At 53.7% G+C, this 14,770-nt stretch overlaps 1 protein-coding gene across 1 annotated transcript in view; it reads left to right on the top strand.

The window, feature by feature from the left end:
• Positions 1–14,770, top strand: part of LOC142908370 (dynein axonemal heavy chain 1-like) — a 76,518-nt gene that overhangs the window by 42,245 nt on the left and 19,503 nt on the right. Inside the window, exons 9-10 of the mRNA XM_076058940.1 lie at positions 4,331–4,441; positions 14,497–14,682. Of these exons, the coding sequence (XP_075915055.1) occupies positions 4,331–4,441; positions 14,497–14,682 (297 nt within the window). The remainder of the gene's footprint in view (positions 1–4,330; positions 4,442–14,496; positions 14,683–14,770) is intronic.

The following is a 14,770-nucleotide window of genomic DNA, read 5'->3' as shown; positions in this document are numbered from 1 at the left end:
TTGGAATGTGGTCCTGGGTGTACACCCACCACCGGAGTGGAAGAATGGCAGGCGCATCTTACAGATGACTAGTCGATGGTCAGAGGGCAGATCAGCTCCACGGTAGGTCCTGGTGTCACGGACATGGGCTCGCATTCGCTGGTCCGTCACTATGTAGTCCAGCAGATGTTCTTGCTTGGACCCGGCATGCATCCATGATGTTGTGTGGATGCGCCGATGCCGGAACAGCGTGTTGGTAATTACAAGCCCATGGGCTGCACAAAAATCTAGCAGCCTCCTACCGTTGTTATTGAGCTGATCTGGCCCATGCCCTCCAATCACTCCAGACCAGGTGCCAGTATCATGACCAACTCGGGCATTGAAGTCACCCAACATGATGACTCTATCCCGAGGGGCCACTTTAGCCAGCACCTGCGACAGGAGGTCATAGAAGGCATCTGACTCATCGGCTTTGCCTGCATCCCTCCACGGATGTTCATCTTCGGTGGGGGCATAAGTAACCACGACCACCATTCCTCGCCTCCGGTTGATGGGAAGGCGAGCCCAAAGTAGCCTGGGGCTTACAGCTTCCCACACCTCACCGCCACGCTCCCACGCCCCCTTCATTCTTCTGTTCAAAAGAAGACCCACACCCTGTTGTTTGGCAGTCTGCTGCCCCGAGTAGAGGACTGTCCACCCCTCATGGTGGCAGGAGCCAGAGCCGGTCCACCGGACCTCCTGAATGCCACATAGATCCAGGCGGTACCGGTCCAGCTCCCGACAGAGGAGTGGCAGCCTCTCCTCTGCAGTGAGCGTTCGAACATTCCACGTGGCCACCCGTAGTGGCTTTTCGTTGTTTCTGGAGTAGCCCCGAGGGTAGGTATTCAATCTCCTGGCTCTGCCAATTGGGGTTTGGCCAGGAGACGTCATAGACGCCTGGCCCCCCGGGGCCTCCGGCACAAGCTTATTAGTTACATATTTCAGTTTAACTCGTGGTTTCGTGGTAATTAATTGAAGGTGGAGGGGTTACCAGCCCCTCGCACCCGTCCAGAGCCCCCGTTTAGCCCCTGTGGTGGACACATATGCCATGAGGGGAGGAGCCAATCAAAATTGGATCTCCCCCCACAGCACTGTCCACGACAGAGTTGCCCGTCCGGCACCGCGAGGAGGTAGGGGGTTGTTTTGCCGGACAGACTCACATACACACACAGAGACTCACACACACACAGACTCACACACACACACAGACTCACACACACACAGACTCACACACACAGACTCACACACACACACAGACTCACACACACACAGACTCACACACAGACTCACATACACACACACAGACTCACACACACACACAGACTCACAGACTCACACAGACACACACACACACAGACTCACACACAGACTCACATACACACACACAGACTCACACACACACAGACTCACACACAGACTCACATACACACACAGACTCACACACACAGACTCACAGACTCACACAGACACACACACACACAGACTCACACACAGACTCACATACACACAGACTCACAGACTCACACAGACACACACACACAGACTCACACACACATACACACAGACTCACACACACTCACATACGCACAGACTCACAGACTCACACACACACACAGACTCACAGACTCACACAGACACACACACAGACTCACACACACTCACATACACACAGACTCACAGACTCACACACACACACACAGACTCACACACAGACTCACATACACACAGACTCACAGACTCACACACACACAGACTCACACACACACAGACTCACACACACACAGACTCACACACAGACTCACATACACACAGACTCACAGACTCACACACACACACAGACTCACATTCAGACTCACACACAGACTCACACACACACAGACTCACACACACTCACATACACACAGACTCACAGACTCACACACACAGACTCACATTCAGACTCACACACAGACTCACCCACACACACAGAGTCACACACAGACTCACATTCAGACTCACACACAGACTCACATTCAGACTCACACACAGACTCACATACACACACACACAGACTCACACACACAGACTCACACACAGACTCACATTCAGACTCACACACAGACTCACACACACACAGACTCACACACAGACTCACATTCAGACTCACACACAGACTCACACACACACTGACTCTCACACACACAGACTCACACACACACAGACTCACACACAGACTCACATTCAGACTCACACACAGACTCACACACAACAACAACAACCGCCATTCGCCACTAAGTGGCAGTGACGTCACCACGACGCTTGTGCCAGGCTATGTGCACCCTGAGGCCACGTGAAGTGTCGAACGCCCGCTGGCAGGATGTCACGGGGCAGACCCAGGTGCCACGGGTCGACTGACTGAGATGACTGGCTGATGCACCACCTGTGCCCCCTACTGTGCCAACCTGCTGTGCTTTAGCCACCCGGCGCTCCGCTCGCTGTTGTGAGCGTCGCTCCTCCGCCCTCCGTTGTTGTTGGAGGGCGACTGCCTCCAACTGCCCAGTAGCATCCTTCACGAGCCTCCTCCACAGAGGCCGATCTTGACACCGCTGGTACCAGTCATCGGCAAGTCCACTCAGCTCCACGTCCTCCTGTACCACATCACTCCATCTCTTCTCTAGCCCGTGTCGCGCCCGCTTAGCCCCCTCAATCCGGCCAAACAAAAGCTGTTTCGGCATGCGGTGGCTGGGCATGCGGGCTACATGACCCAGCCATCGCAGCCTTGCCTGCCGGAGGAGCTCACCGATGGGACCCTGCCCAGATCTTTCAAGCATTTGTGAGCTCCTCACACAATTCAGTCTGGTTAAACCCAGGATGGATCGTAGGCAGGCCAGCCTAAATGTTTCTAACCGGCGAAGATGTTCCATTAGGGGGGTCCACGTTTCACAAGCGTAGAGAAGGGAGGGAATGACCGTGGCCGAGAAGACCTGAAGCTTAGTGCGGAGCGACAGACCAGGTAGCTTCCACACAGCGTTACGCAACCGATGAAAAGATATTGCCGCTCGACTGATTCACACACACACAGACTCACACACAGATTCACACACAGACTCACACAAAGAGTCACTCACCGACTCACACAAAGACTTACACAGGTGTAGCTGGTGCAGGTGTCGGTGGTACAGGTGTAGATGGTGGTATAGTTGGTGATGGTACAGGTGTAGGTGGCATTGATGGTATAGGTGGTGTAGGTTGTACAGGTGTAGGTGGTACAGGTGAAGGTGGTGGTGTAGGCGGTGGTGTAGGTGGTGTAGATGGTGGTGTAGGTGGTGTACCTGATACAGGTGTAGGTGGTGCAGGTGGTGTAGGTGGTACAGGTGTAGGTGTTACAGGAGTAGGTGGTGGTGGTGTAGGTGATGTAGGTGCTACAGGTGCAGGTGGTGGTGTTACAGGTGTAGGTGCTACAGGTGTAGTAGGTGGTGTTACAGGTGTAGGTGGTGATGGTGTAGGTGCTACAGGTGTAGGTGGTGCAGGTGGTGTAGGTGTTACAGGTGTAGGTGCTACAGGTGTAGGTGGTGTAGGTGCTACAGGTGTAGGTGGTGGTGTAGGTGCTACAGGTGGTGTAGGTGCTACAGGTGTAGGTGGTGGTGTAGGTGCTACAGGTGTAGGTGGTGGTGTAGGTGCTACAGGTGTAGGTGGTGGTGGTGTTGCTACAGGTGTAGGTGGTGGTGGTGTAGGTGCTACAGGTGTAGGTGCTACAGGTGTAGGTGGTGGTGTAGGTGCTACAGGTGGTGTAGGTGCTACAGGTGTAGGCGCTACAGGTGTAGGTGGTGGTGTTGGTGCTACAGGTGTAGGTGGTAGTGGTGTGGGATGCTACAGGTGTAGGTTGTGGTGGTGGTGGTGCTACAGGTGTAGGTGGTGGTGTAGGTGGTACAGGTGTAGGTGGTGGTGGTGTAGGTGCTACAGGTGGTGTAGGTGCTACAGGTGGTGTAGGTGCTACAGGTGGTGTAGGTGCTACAGGTGTAGGTGCTACAGGTGTAGGTGGTGGTGTTGGTGCTACAGGTGTAGGTGGTGGTGATGCTACAGGTGGTGTATGTGCTACAGGTGGTGTAGGTGCTACAGGTGTAGGTGCTACAGGTGTAGGTGGTGGTGTGGGTGCTACAGGTGTAGGTGGTGGTGGTGTAGGTGCTACAGGTGTAGGTGGTGTAGGTGGTACAGGTGTAGGTGGTGGTGTAGGTGCTACAGGTGGTGTAGGTGCTACAGGTGGTGTAGGTGCTACAGGTGGTGTAGGCGCTACAGGTGTAAGTGATGTCTATCTGTGTGTGTGTGTGTGCAGCTGTTACAGACAGCACAGGACGTGGCTGGCCTACAGCAGGAGCTGGAGGCGATGAAGCCGCAGCTTCTGGAAGCTGCGCGGGAGACGGAGCTCACCATGGAGAAGATTACGGTTGGGGCCACACACAGCCTGCGGATTTAGTGGCAGCACCTATACACCTACACAGCTACACCTATACACCTACACAGCTACACCTATACACCTACACAGCTACACCTACACAGCTACACCCATACACCTACAGAGCTACACCTATACACCTACACAGCTACACCTACACAGCTACACCTATACACCTACACAGCTACACCTATACACCTACACAGCTACACCTATACACCTACACAGCTACACCTATACACCTACACAGCTACACCCATACACCTACACAGCTACACCTATACACCTACACAGCTACACCCATACACCTACACAGCTACACCTATACACCTACACAGCTACACCTATACACCTACACAGCTACACCCATACACCTACACAGCTACACCTATACACCTACACAGCTACACCTATACACCTACACAGCTACACCCATACACCTACACAGCTACACCCATACACCTACACAGCTACACCTATACACCTACACAGCTACACCTATACACCTACACAGCTACACCTATACACCTACACAGCTACACCCATACACCTACACAGCTACACCTATACACCTACACAGCTACACCTATACACCTACACAGCTACACCCATACACCTACACAGCTACACCCATACACCTACACAGCTACACCTATACACCTACACAGCTACACCTATACACCTACACAGCTACACCTATATACCTACACAGATACACCTACACAGCTACACCCATACACCTACACAGCTACACCTATACACCTACACAGCTACACCCATACACCTACACAGCTACACCTATACACCTACACAGCTACACCTATACACCTACACAGCTACACCCATACACCTACACAGCTACACCCATACACCTACACAGCTACACCTATACACCTACACAGCTACACCTATACACCTACACAGCTACACCTATACACCTACACAGCTACACCTATACACCTACACAGCTACACCCATACACCTACACAGCTACACCCATACACCTACACAGCTACACCTATACACCTACACAGCTACACCTATACACCTACACAGCTACACCTATATACCTACACAGATACACCTACACAGCTACACCCATACACCTACACAGCTACACCTATACACCTACACAGCTGCACCTATACACCTACACAGCTGCACCTATACACCTACACAGCTACACCCATACACCTACACAGCTACACCCATACACCTACACAGCTAGACCCATACACCTACACAGCTACACCCATACACCTACACAGCTACACCCATACACCTACACAGCTACACCTATACACCTACACAGCTACACCCATACACCTACACAGCTACACCTATACACCTACACAGCTACACCCATACACCTACACAGCTACACCTATACACCTACACAGCTGCACCCATACACCTACACAGCTACACCTATACACCTACACAGCTGCACCTATACACCTACACAGCTGCACCTATACACCTACACAGCTACACCCATACACCTACACAGCTACACCTATACACCTACACAGCTACACCTATACACCTACACAGCTACACCTATACACCTACACAGCTACACCCATACACCTACACAGCTACACCTATACACCTACACAGCTACATCCTTACACCTACACAGCTACACCCATACACCTACACAGCTACACCTATACACCTACACAGCTACACCTATACACCTACACAGCTACACCTATACACCTACACAGCTACACCCATACACCTACACAGCTACACCTATACACCTACACAGCTACACCTATACACCTACACAGCTACACCTATACACCTACACAGCTACACCTATACACCTACACAGCTACACCCATACACCTACACAGCTACACCTATACACCTACACAGCTACACCTATACACCTACACAGCTACACCTATACACCTACACAGCTACACCCATACACCTACACAGCTACACCCATACACCTACACAGCTACACCTATACACCTACACAGCTACACCTATACACCTACACAGCTGCACCTATACACCTACACAGCTACACCTATACACCTACACAGCTACACCTATACACCTACACAGCTACACCCATACACCTACACAGCTACACCCATACACCTACACAGCTACACCTATACACCTACACAGCTACACCCATACACCTACACAGCTACACCTATACACCTACAGAGCTACACCTATACACCTACACAGCTACACCCATACACCTACACAGCTACACCTATACACCTACACAGCTACACCCATACACCTACACAGCTACACCTATACACCTACACAGCTGCACCCATACACCTACACAGCTACACCTATACACCTACACAGCTACACCTATACACCTACACAGCTACACCTATACACCTACACAGCTACACCCATACACCTACACAGCTACACCTATACACCTACACAGCTGCACCCATACACCTACACAGCTACACCTATACACCTACACAGCTACACCTATACACCTACACAGCTACACCCATACACCTACACAGCTACACCCATACACCTACACAGCCACACCCATACACCTACACAGCTACACCTATAGACCTACACAGCTACACCCATACACCTACACAGCTCCACCTATACACCTACACAGCTACACCCATACACCTACACAGCTACACCTATACACCTACACAGCTACACCCATACACCTACACAGCTACACCTATACACCTACACAGCTACACCTATACACCTACACAGCTGTACCTATACACCTACACAGCTACACCCATACACCTACACAGCTACACCTATACACCTACACAGCTACACCCATACACCTACACAGCTACACCCATACACCTACACAGCTACAACTATACACCTACACAGCTACACCCATACACCTACACAGCTACACCTATACATCTACACAGCTACACCTATACACCTACACAGCTACACCTATACACCTACACAGCTACACTCATACACCTACACAGCTACACCTATACACCTACACAGCTACACCTATACACCTACACAGCTACACCCATACACCTACACAGCTACACCTATACACCTACACAGCTACACCTATACACCTACACAGCTACACCTATACACCTACACAGCTACACCTACACAGCTACACCCATACACCTACAGAGCTACACCTATACACCTACACAGCTACACCTACACAGCTACACCTATACACCTACACAGCTACACCTATACACCTACACAGCTACACCTATACACCTACACAGCTACACCCATACACCTACACAGCTACACCTATACACCTACACAGCTACACCTATACACCTACACAGCTACACCTATACACCTACACAGCTACACCCATACACCTACACAGCTACACCTATACACCTACACAGCTACACCCATACACCTACACAGCTACACCCATACACCTACACAGCTACACCCATACACCTACACAGCTACACCTATACACCTACACAGCTACACCTATACACCTACACAGCTACACCCATACACCTACACAGCTACACCTATACACCTACACAGCTACACCCATACACCTACACAGCTACACCCATACACCTACACAGCTACACCCATACACCTACACAGCTACACCTACACAGCTACACCTATACACCTACACAGCTACACCTATACACCTACACAGCTACACACCTACAGCAACACAGCTACACCCAAAAACCTACACAGCTACACCTATACACCTACACAGCTACACCCATACACCTACACAGCTACACCCATACACCTACACAGCTACACCCATACACCTACACAGCTACACCCATACACCTACACAGCTACACCTATACACCTACACAGCTACACACCTATAGCAACACACAACAACGACAACAACAAGCGCCATTCGCCACTAAGTGGCGGTGACGTCACCACGACGCTTGTGCCAGGCTATGTGCACCCTGAGGCCACGTGAAGTGTCGAACGCCCGCGGGCAGGAGGTCACGGGGCAGACCCAGCAGGTGCCACGGGTCGACTGACCGAGATCACTACTGGCTGATGCACCACCTGTGCCCCCTACTGTGCCAACCTGCGGTGCTTTAGCCACCCGGCGCTCCGCTCGTTGTTGTGAGCGACGCTCCTCCGCCCTCCGTTGTTGTTGGAGGGCGACTTCCTCCAACTGCCCAGTAGCATCCTTCACGAGCCTCCTCCGCTGAGGCCGATCTTGACACCGCTGGTACCGGTCATCGGCAAGTCCACTCAGCTCCACGTCCTCCTGTACCACGTCACTCCACAGCTGCACACCTACACCTATACACCTACACAGCTACACAGAGCTATACAGCTACCCTACCACCATCGCCACCATCTACATACACGAGCAGTTTCCTGCCCCCGAGTGGAGAATTGTGTCCACCCCCTCATGAAGATCGGAGCCAGGTAGCAGAGGCCCACGTGGTACCGGTCCGTCTCCTGACAAGGGGAGCGGCAGCCTCTCCTCCGCGTTGAGAGTCCCCAACATTCCACGTGGCCAATCTCGGTTGCTCTGCTGTTCCTGGAGGAACCCTCGGTAGGAGGAGGAGAGAGGAGGTGGGGGGTTCAGTCTCCTGGCTCTGCCAGGGTGGAGTTTGGCCAGAAGGCGTCACGGACACCGGCCACCCTGGTCTCCAGCACGAGATCACTTCGTTGCTTGAGTTCGGGCTGCTCGTTGGACAGAGCGGCAGCGTGGAGGATTATTTTTTTTTTACCAGCCCCTGTGGCGGCTGTAATTGCCCGAACAGTGGCACCAAGGCGATAACGCAGGCCGACGGCTACTCGTGGGCAAAACCCAAGGTTTGCACGGCGGTTGGTCGGGAGGCAAGACTTGTCACGGCATGGGGTGGGGAAAACGGAGAAAGAGAGAGAGAGAGAGAGTAGCTGTTGGGTGGGAATGACGGGGATTAGCCGAAGGGGAGCCCCGCGCTCTTGGGTTCTACTCGCTAAAGCCACGTGGGTAGCAAAAATGAAACGGCTAAAAGTCGCGGCCCTCTGCAGGCGAAGGAACAGAACTGTCGGCGCCCCCGCCAGCGAACGCCGCTAAGATTCGCCGCCTCTTTTTCAGCTCGGCGGGGGCGGGGGGGGGGGGGGGGGCAGGGCGTCTCGACGAAGGAGTTGGCTCGTCGAGAATTGCTGCGTTGAAGTGTCGAAGCAGCCCCCCGTTCTGGAACGAGGAGGCTCGAGAAACGGGGCGGGTGGGCGGGGGGGGGGACGTTGGGTCAAGTGGCGCTGATTATGACATCGTCGCTCCGAGTTGTTACACGCGCACTGATCTACGCGCACCCCCGCGGCCACTCATGCCACCACCGCCTCCACCGCCACCACCGCCTCCACCGCCTCCACCGCCACGGCACGCAAAGATACAAAGACAAAGATCCCCCCGTGTGGCCTCAACAGGCTGCAGGGGCAAGCGCCGCTAGCGAGCAGCGCCTATGGAGGCCGGGACGGACGCGCGAGAGGGGGTGGGTGGCCAGCAACCACGCCCGGCCGCCTTTGTCTCCCCAGTGGCGATGTTTAATACACACCGCACCAGGTGCTCATTTGAGGCCGAGTCGACCTAGGGGAGGAGGCCCGGGACCGGTTCAGACGATCGTCACCTGGTGGTGTTGGCCGTGAGCGGGAATCGGAACCCCGGGGTCGCCGGGTTCGTAGCGCAGAGTAGCGCGCTAACCGCTACACCACCGTTCCCCCACGCGCACACACACACACACAGTCACACGCGCACACACACACACACACGCGCACACTATAGTACACACACGCTACAGCGCGCCAGTCTGCCGTACCCCCCCCCACGCTACAGCACACCGCAGCAGCCTCTTGGAGTGCGACGCTGTTGTGCAGGCGCTTCTACACTGAGCGCGAGCTTCCGTGAAACACTCCAGCGCTGAGCGCTTGGCCCGAGAACCAACGGCGCTGGGGCAGATGGAGAATGGAAAGAGAGGCTGGTACTCTAAAGCAGGGGTGCCTGCCGAGATTGGCGTCTGCTGGAGGGGGGGGGGGGGGGACACCTTCAGCTCGCTCGTGGCCAGCATCTGGAACGACGAGGACCTTCCCCGCGGAACTGGGGGGAGACGCCATCGTCGCCGTCGTCGTCGTTGTCACCGGGGAAAAAGGCGACAAGCCGGACCGTGGCGGGAATCGTGATAATGGGCAGAGCGGCTTTTCGACCCGGCAGGTAGGGGGGGAAACCTCAAAGACGAGCTTCTCAGCCCGTCAGCTGCAAGAGAGGTACTCCTTTGGTTCTATTGGGTAAAGTCACGTAGTAGGTCAAAAAAATAAAAAAGTTAAACAACGCGGGAAATCGCGACGTTTCGGCCACGACACAAGCGGCCCTCGTCAGGTGAAGGGGCCAGCGCCGTCTCGAGGACAGCTGCTGGAGTTGAAACGCAGAGCCAAGCTCGGACCGCGGACCCCTTAGGCCGTGCGCGAGGAAACAAGATCTACAAAGCAGAGGCAACAATTCCAACCGAGGGGGACGGTTTCAAATTAAGCAACCATTGGAAAGATGTTCTGAATCGGAACCAAACGTTCAACTAAATTTTTCAATGCTACAGCATATATTTTGTTTTCACAAGTAGCGGTAACCCCAAACATTTTCGCGGCTCTTATAAAATTCCCTTTTTCACACCACCAATAGGTAGACTCCCCCTCCGCCTCCCCCCGCGTCAACCGGCATGTTTACACGCACGTACACCGCCTCTACGCTAAGTCGGCCAATCAAACGCTCAATTTTTTTATGCTAATTCCTTTTGTCAAGGCGCCTTGTTTCCCTTCTCCGTGATATTTTTTGTTCGTCGCCTCGTTGTTGTTTTTTTTTTGTACCCACGCGACTCTGCCGAATAGCACCGAAGAGCGTGGATCCTTGGGAAGGGCCGGGAGCGGCGACGGCCAATGGGCGCTGCCCTGCTTCGATCCGACTCGAGTTTCCGATTGTGATGGCAAAACAAAACTGACGGCTTTTTTTTTTTTCGTTTTTACACACGAGGAGCCATGTTCACGTTGACCACGATACCTGCGGTCGGATACGCAAAGGAAAAAACAACAACAACAACAACTCTGATAATATTCTTAGCTCTTTCGGTAAAGTCACCACGTTGAAGGGAAACAATAAAGTAATAAAATATATATAAAACAATAACAAAAATTCTCGCGACGTTTCGACCGTAACGCAAACGGTCGAAACGTTTTATATATATTTTATTATTTCCCTTCAACGTGACTTTATCGAAAGAGCTAAGAATACGAATTACTGCAGTCACGAAAGCTTTAAATCAACTCTGATAATGTATGTGGCGCTGTCCCTGAAATTGATTGGTCCACACCCGAGACGGCTTTCTTTAGAGGCCCTTAAGTCTCACGTTGGTGTTGGACCAGAAGACGCCAAAAGGCGTCGCACAACTCAAAGGCGATGCACCATCAGAGTATGAGAGCTCGGGGTCAAGCATTTTACACAACGTTGGAAACCTCGTTTGCCAGTTAACAAAATATGATAATTGGTTTTTTTACCCTTTTATCTGGCGACAAAACTGGCAGCTTTTTTACAAGGATGGTGCATCGTCTTTGAGTTGTGCGACGCCTTTTGGCGTCTTCTGGTCCAACACCAACGTGAGACTTAAGGGCCTCTAAAGAAAGCCGTCTCGGGTGTGGACCAATCAATTTCAGGGACAGCGCCACATACATTATCAGAATTGTTGGTTTTTGTTCGCGTTCCGACCGCAGGTATCGTGGTCAATGTAAACATGGCTCCTCGTGTAAAAAAAGGTGTCAGTTTTGTTGCCAGATAAAAGGGTAAAAAACCAATTATCATATTTTGTTTACTGGCAAACGAGGTTTCCAATGTTGTGTAAATGCTTGACCCCGAGCTCTCATACTCTGATGGTGCATCGCCTTTGAGTTGTGTGACGCCTTTTGGCGTCTTCTGGTCCAACACCAACGTGAGACTTAAGGGCCTCTAAAGAAAGCCGTCTCGGGTGTGGACCAATCAATTTCATGGACAGCGCCACATATATTATCAGAGTTGTTGGTTTTTGTGTTCGCGTATCCGACCGCAGGTATCGTGGTCAATGTAAACATGGCTCCTCGTGTGTAAAAAAAAACAAAGCTGCCAGTTTTGTTGCCAGATAAAAGGGTAAAAAAAACCCAATAATCTTCTTTGGTTCTTTCGGTAAAGTCACCACCCCCACGTAGAATGAGAATAAAATAAGAAATTGATCAACTAAAATAACGCGATGAAATTCTCGCGACGTTTCGGCCGCGACACAAAGCGGCCTTCATCAGGTGAAGGGACGAGACTGTCTGGTAGGACAGCGCTGGAGCGAACACAGCCAAGCCCAGATAAAACCAGTGATCACATTTTGTCAACTGGCAAGCGAGGTTTCCACTGGTGTAAGCGCCTCCGATTCTGAGAATCCCCGACGCACCGTGCGGAGATCCTCCCGAGATGGGCCCTTGCCGGCGGGGAATTGCTTCGCCGTGCGGCTGAGAGAGAGAGAGACGGACGGACGGACGGACGGAGACGGAGACGGACTCCCCCAGGGGCTCGGACATCGCGCGTCGGACAGACGGGAGCGTGAAGCGTTTCGGAGCCGAGCGGGAGACGTGGATCACGTGCCGTCGTCCAATCCCATTACGTTGACGGTGCCCAGGTCCGCGGCTGCCCAGGAGCCGCCGACCCTCCGGTACCTTCGCCAGCACGTTCGCAGGCGCTTACCGGCTGGATGGTGTGTGTGTGTGTGTGTGTCTCGACGCGCTCCAGGCCCAGCAAAGCGAAAGGGTCGTTTTTTTGCCGACGGACGCCTTCCCCCCCCACCCCCTACCCCGTCCCCCTGCGGTCGCGACCAGCAGTGCAATTGCGAGAAAGAAGCGTTTTCCACCGTCACCGTAGCGGACGGGCGGCCGCCTCTCGAGCGGAGGCCTTAGCTGATTGCGAGATCCAACACGGGGATTGGCCCGAGCCAGTTCGCCGCCGCCCGGGCGAACTTAAGAACGGCCTCCCCGAAGACCACGGCATTAGCGGCAAGGCGGCCACGCCTGGTGGCCAGCGTGCAAATGCTGCGATCGGGGAGGGGGGGGGAGGGGAAATTAAAATAAATGCTGAAACGTCACCCGGGACGAGAGGCGGACTGATGCCCGGTGTGCCGGAGCGATCCAACCCATCATCGTGAGCCATCGTCGTGAGGCACCAACTCGGATGGTGGAAGGTCACCCTTGCCGGGGGGGGGGGGACAGGGACGGGCAAATCTCCCGATGGATCGCGTTGAACCCCGGAGCATTCCCGCGGCGGGCTTGGAATGCACCTCAGGCGGAGCTCTGAGGTGGCGGGCCACCGACGGGTCAGCCAGCTCGGCACGTTGAGGGCCTCGCGCTGGGAGTCGAGAGGAGCATGCCGCGGAGCGGCATGCACCAGAGACGGAGCTACGGGGGTGGCTCATTCCTGGGTACGCCCCCTGGCTGTGGCCACGTTTGTGCAGGTCACGGATTGGCCTGCTCGGCCACCTCGCGAGACAGAGGCACACACGGGGTGACACCTGGAGGGAAATCATTACTCGGCTACGTGGGAGCCCAGAGCTGAGCTGTCTGTGTGTGTGTGTGTCTGTGTGTGTGTGTTTCTGTGTGGGTGTATCTCTGTGTGTGTCTGTGTGTCTGTGTGTGTGTGTGTCTGTGTGTATCTGTGTGTGTGTGTGTGTGTCTGTGTGTGTGTCGTCTTTGTGTGTGTGTCTGTGTGTGTGTGTGTGTCTGTGTGTATCTGTGTGTGTGTGTGTGTCAGTGTGTGTGTGTGTCTGTGTTTCTGTATGTGTGTCTGTGTGTGTGTGTGTCTGTGTGTGTCTGTGTGTCTCTGTGTGCGTGTGTGTGTATCTGTGTGTGTATCTCTGTGTGTTTCAGTGTGTGTGTGCGTGTGTGTGTGTGTGCGTGTGTCTGTGTGTGTGTCTGTGTGTGTGTGTATCTCTGTGTGTTTCAGTGTGTGTGTCTGTGTGTGTCTGTGTGTGTGTGTGTGTTTCAGTGTGTCTGTCTGTGTGTGTGTGGTCCAGGCGGAGGTGGCGCTAGCCGAGGAGTCTCGCCGCTCCGTGAGTGAGGAGCAGCACAAGGCGAGCGCCAGCGCGGCTCTGGCGCAGGAGATGGCCGACGATGCGGAGCGGGACCTCGCGCAGGCCCTGCCAGCGCTGGAGGCGGCGCTCGGCAGCCTCAAGGAGCTCAACAAAACCGACGTGACGGAGGTGGGGTGGGCGGAGGACACGCTCACCCACACGCTCACCCACACGCTCACCCACACGCTCACCCACACGCTCACCCACACGCTCACCC

The sequence above is a fragment of the Petromyzon marinus genome (assembly GCF_048934315.1).
Source record: "Petromyzon marinus isolate PM22_M1 ecotype Great Lakes invasive population chromosome 80 unlocalized genomic scaffold, UKy_Petmar_22M1.pri1.0 chr80_unloc.4, whole genome shotgun sequence".
Taxonomy (NCBI): Eukaryota; Metazoa; Chordata; class Hyperoartia; order Petromyzontiformes; family Petromyzontidae; genus Petromyzon; species Petromyzon marinus.
The sequence above is the reverse complement of the archived record's forward strand: the minus strand, read 5'-3'. Positions and strand labels throughout refer to the sequence as shown.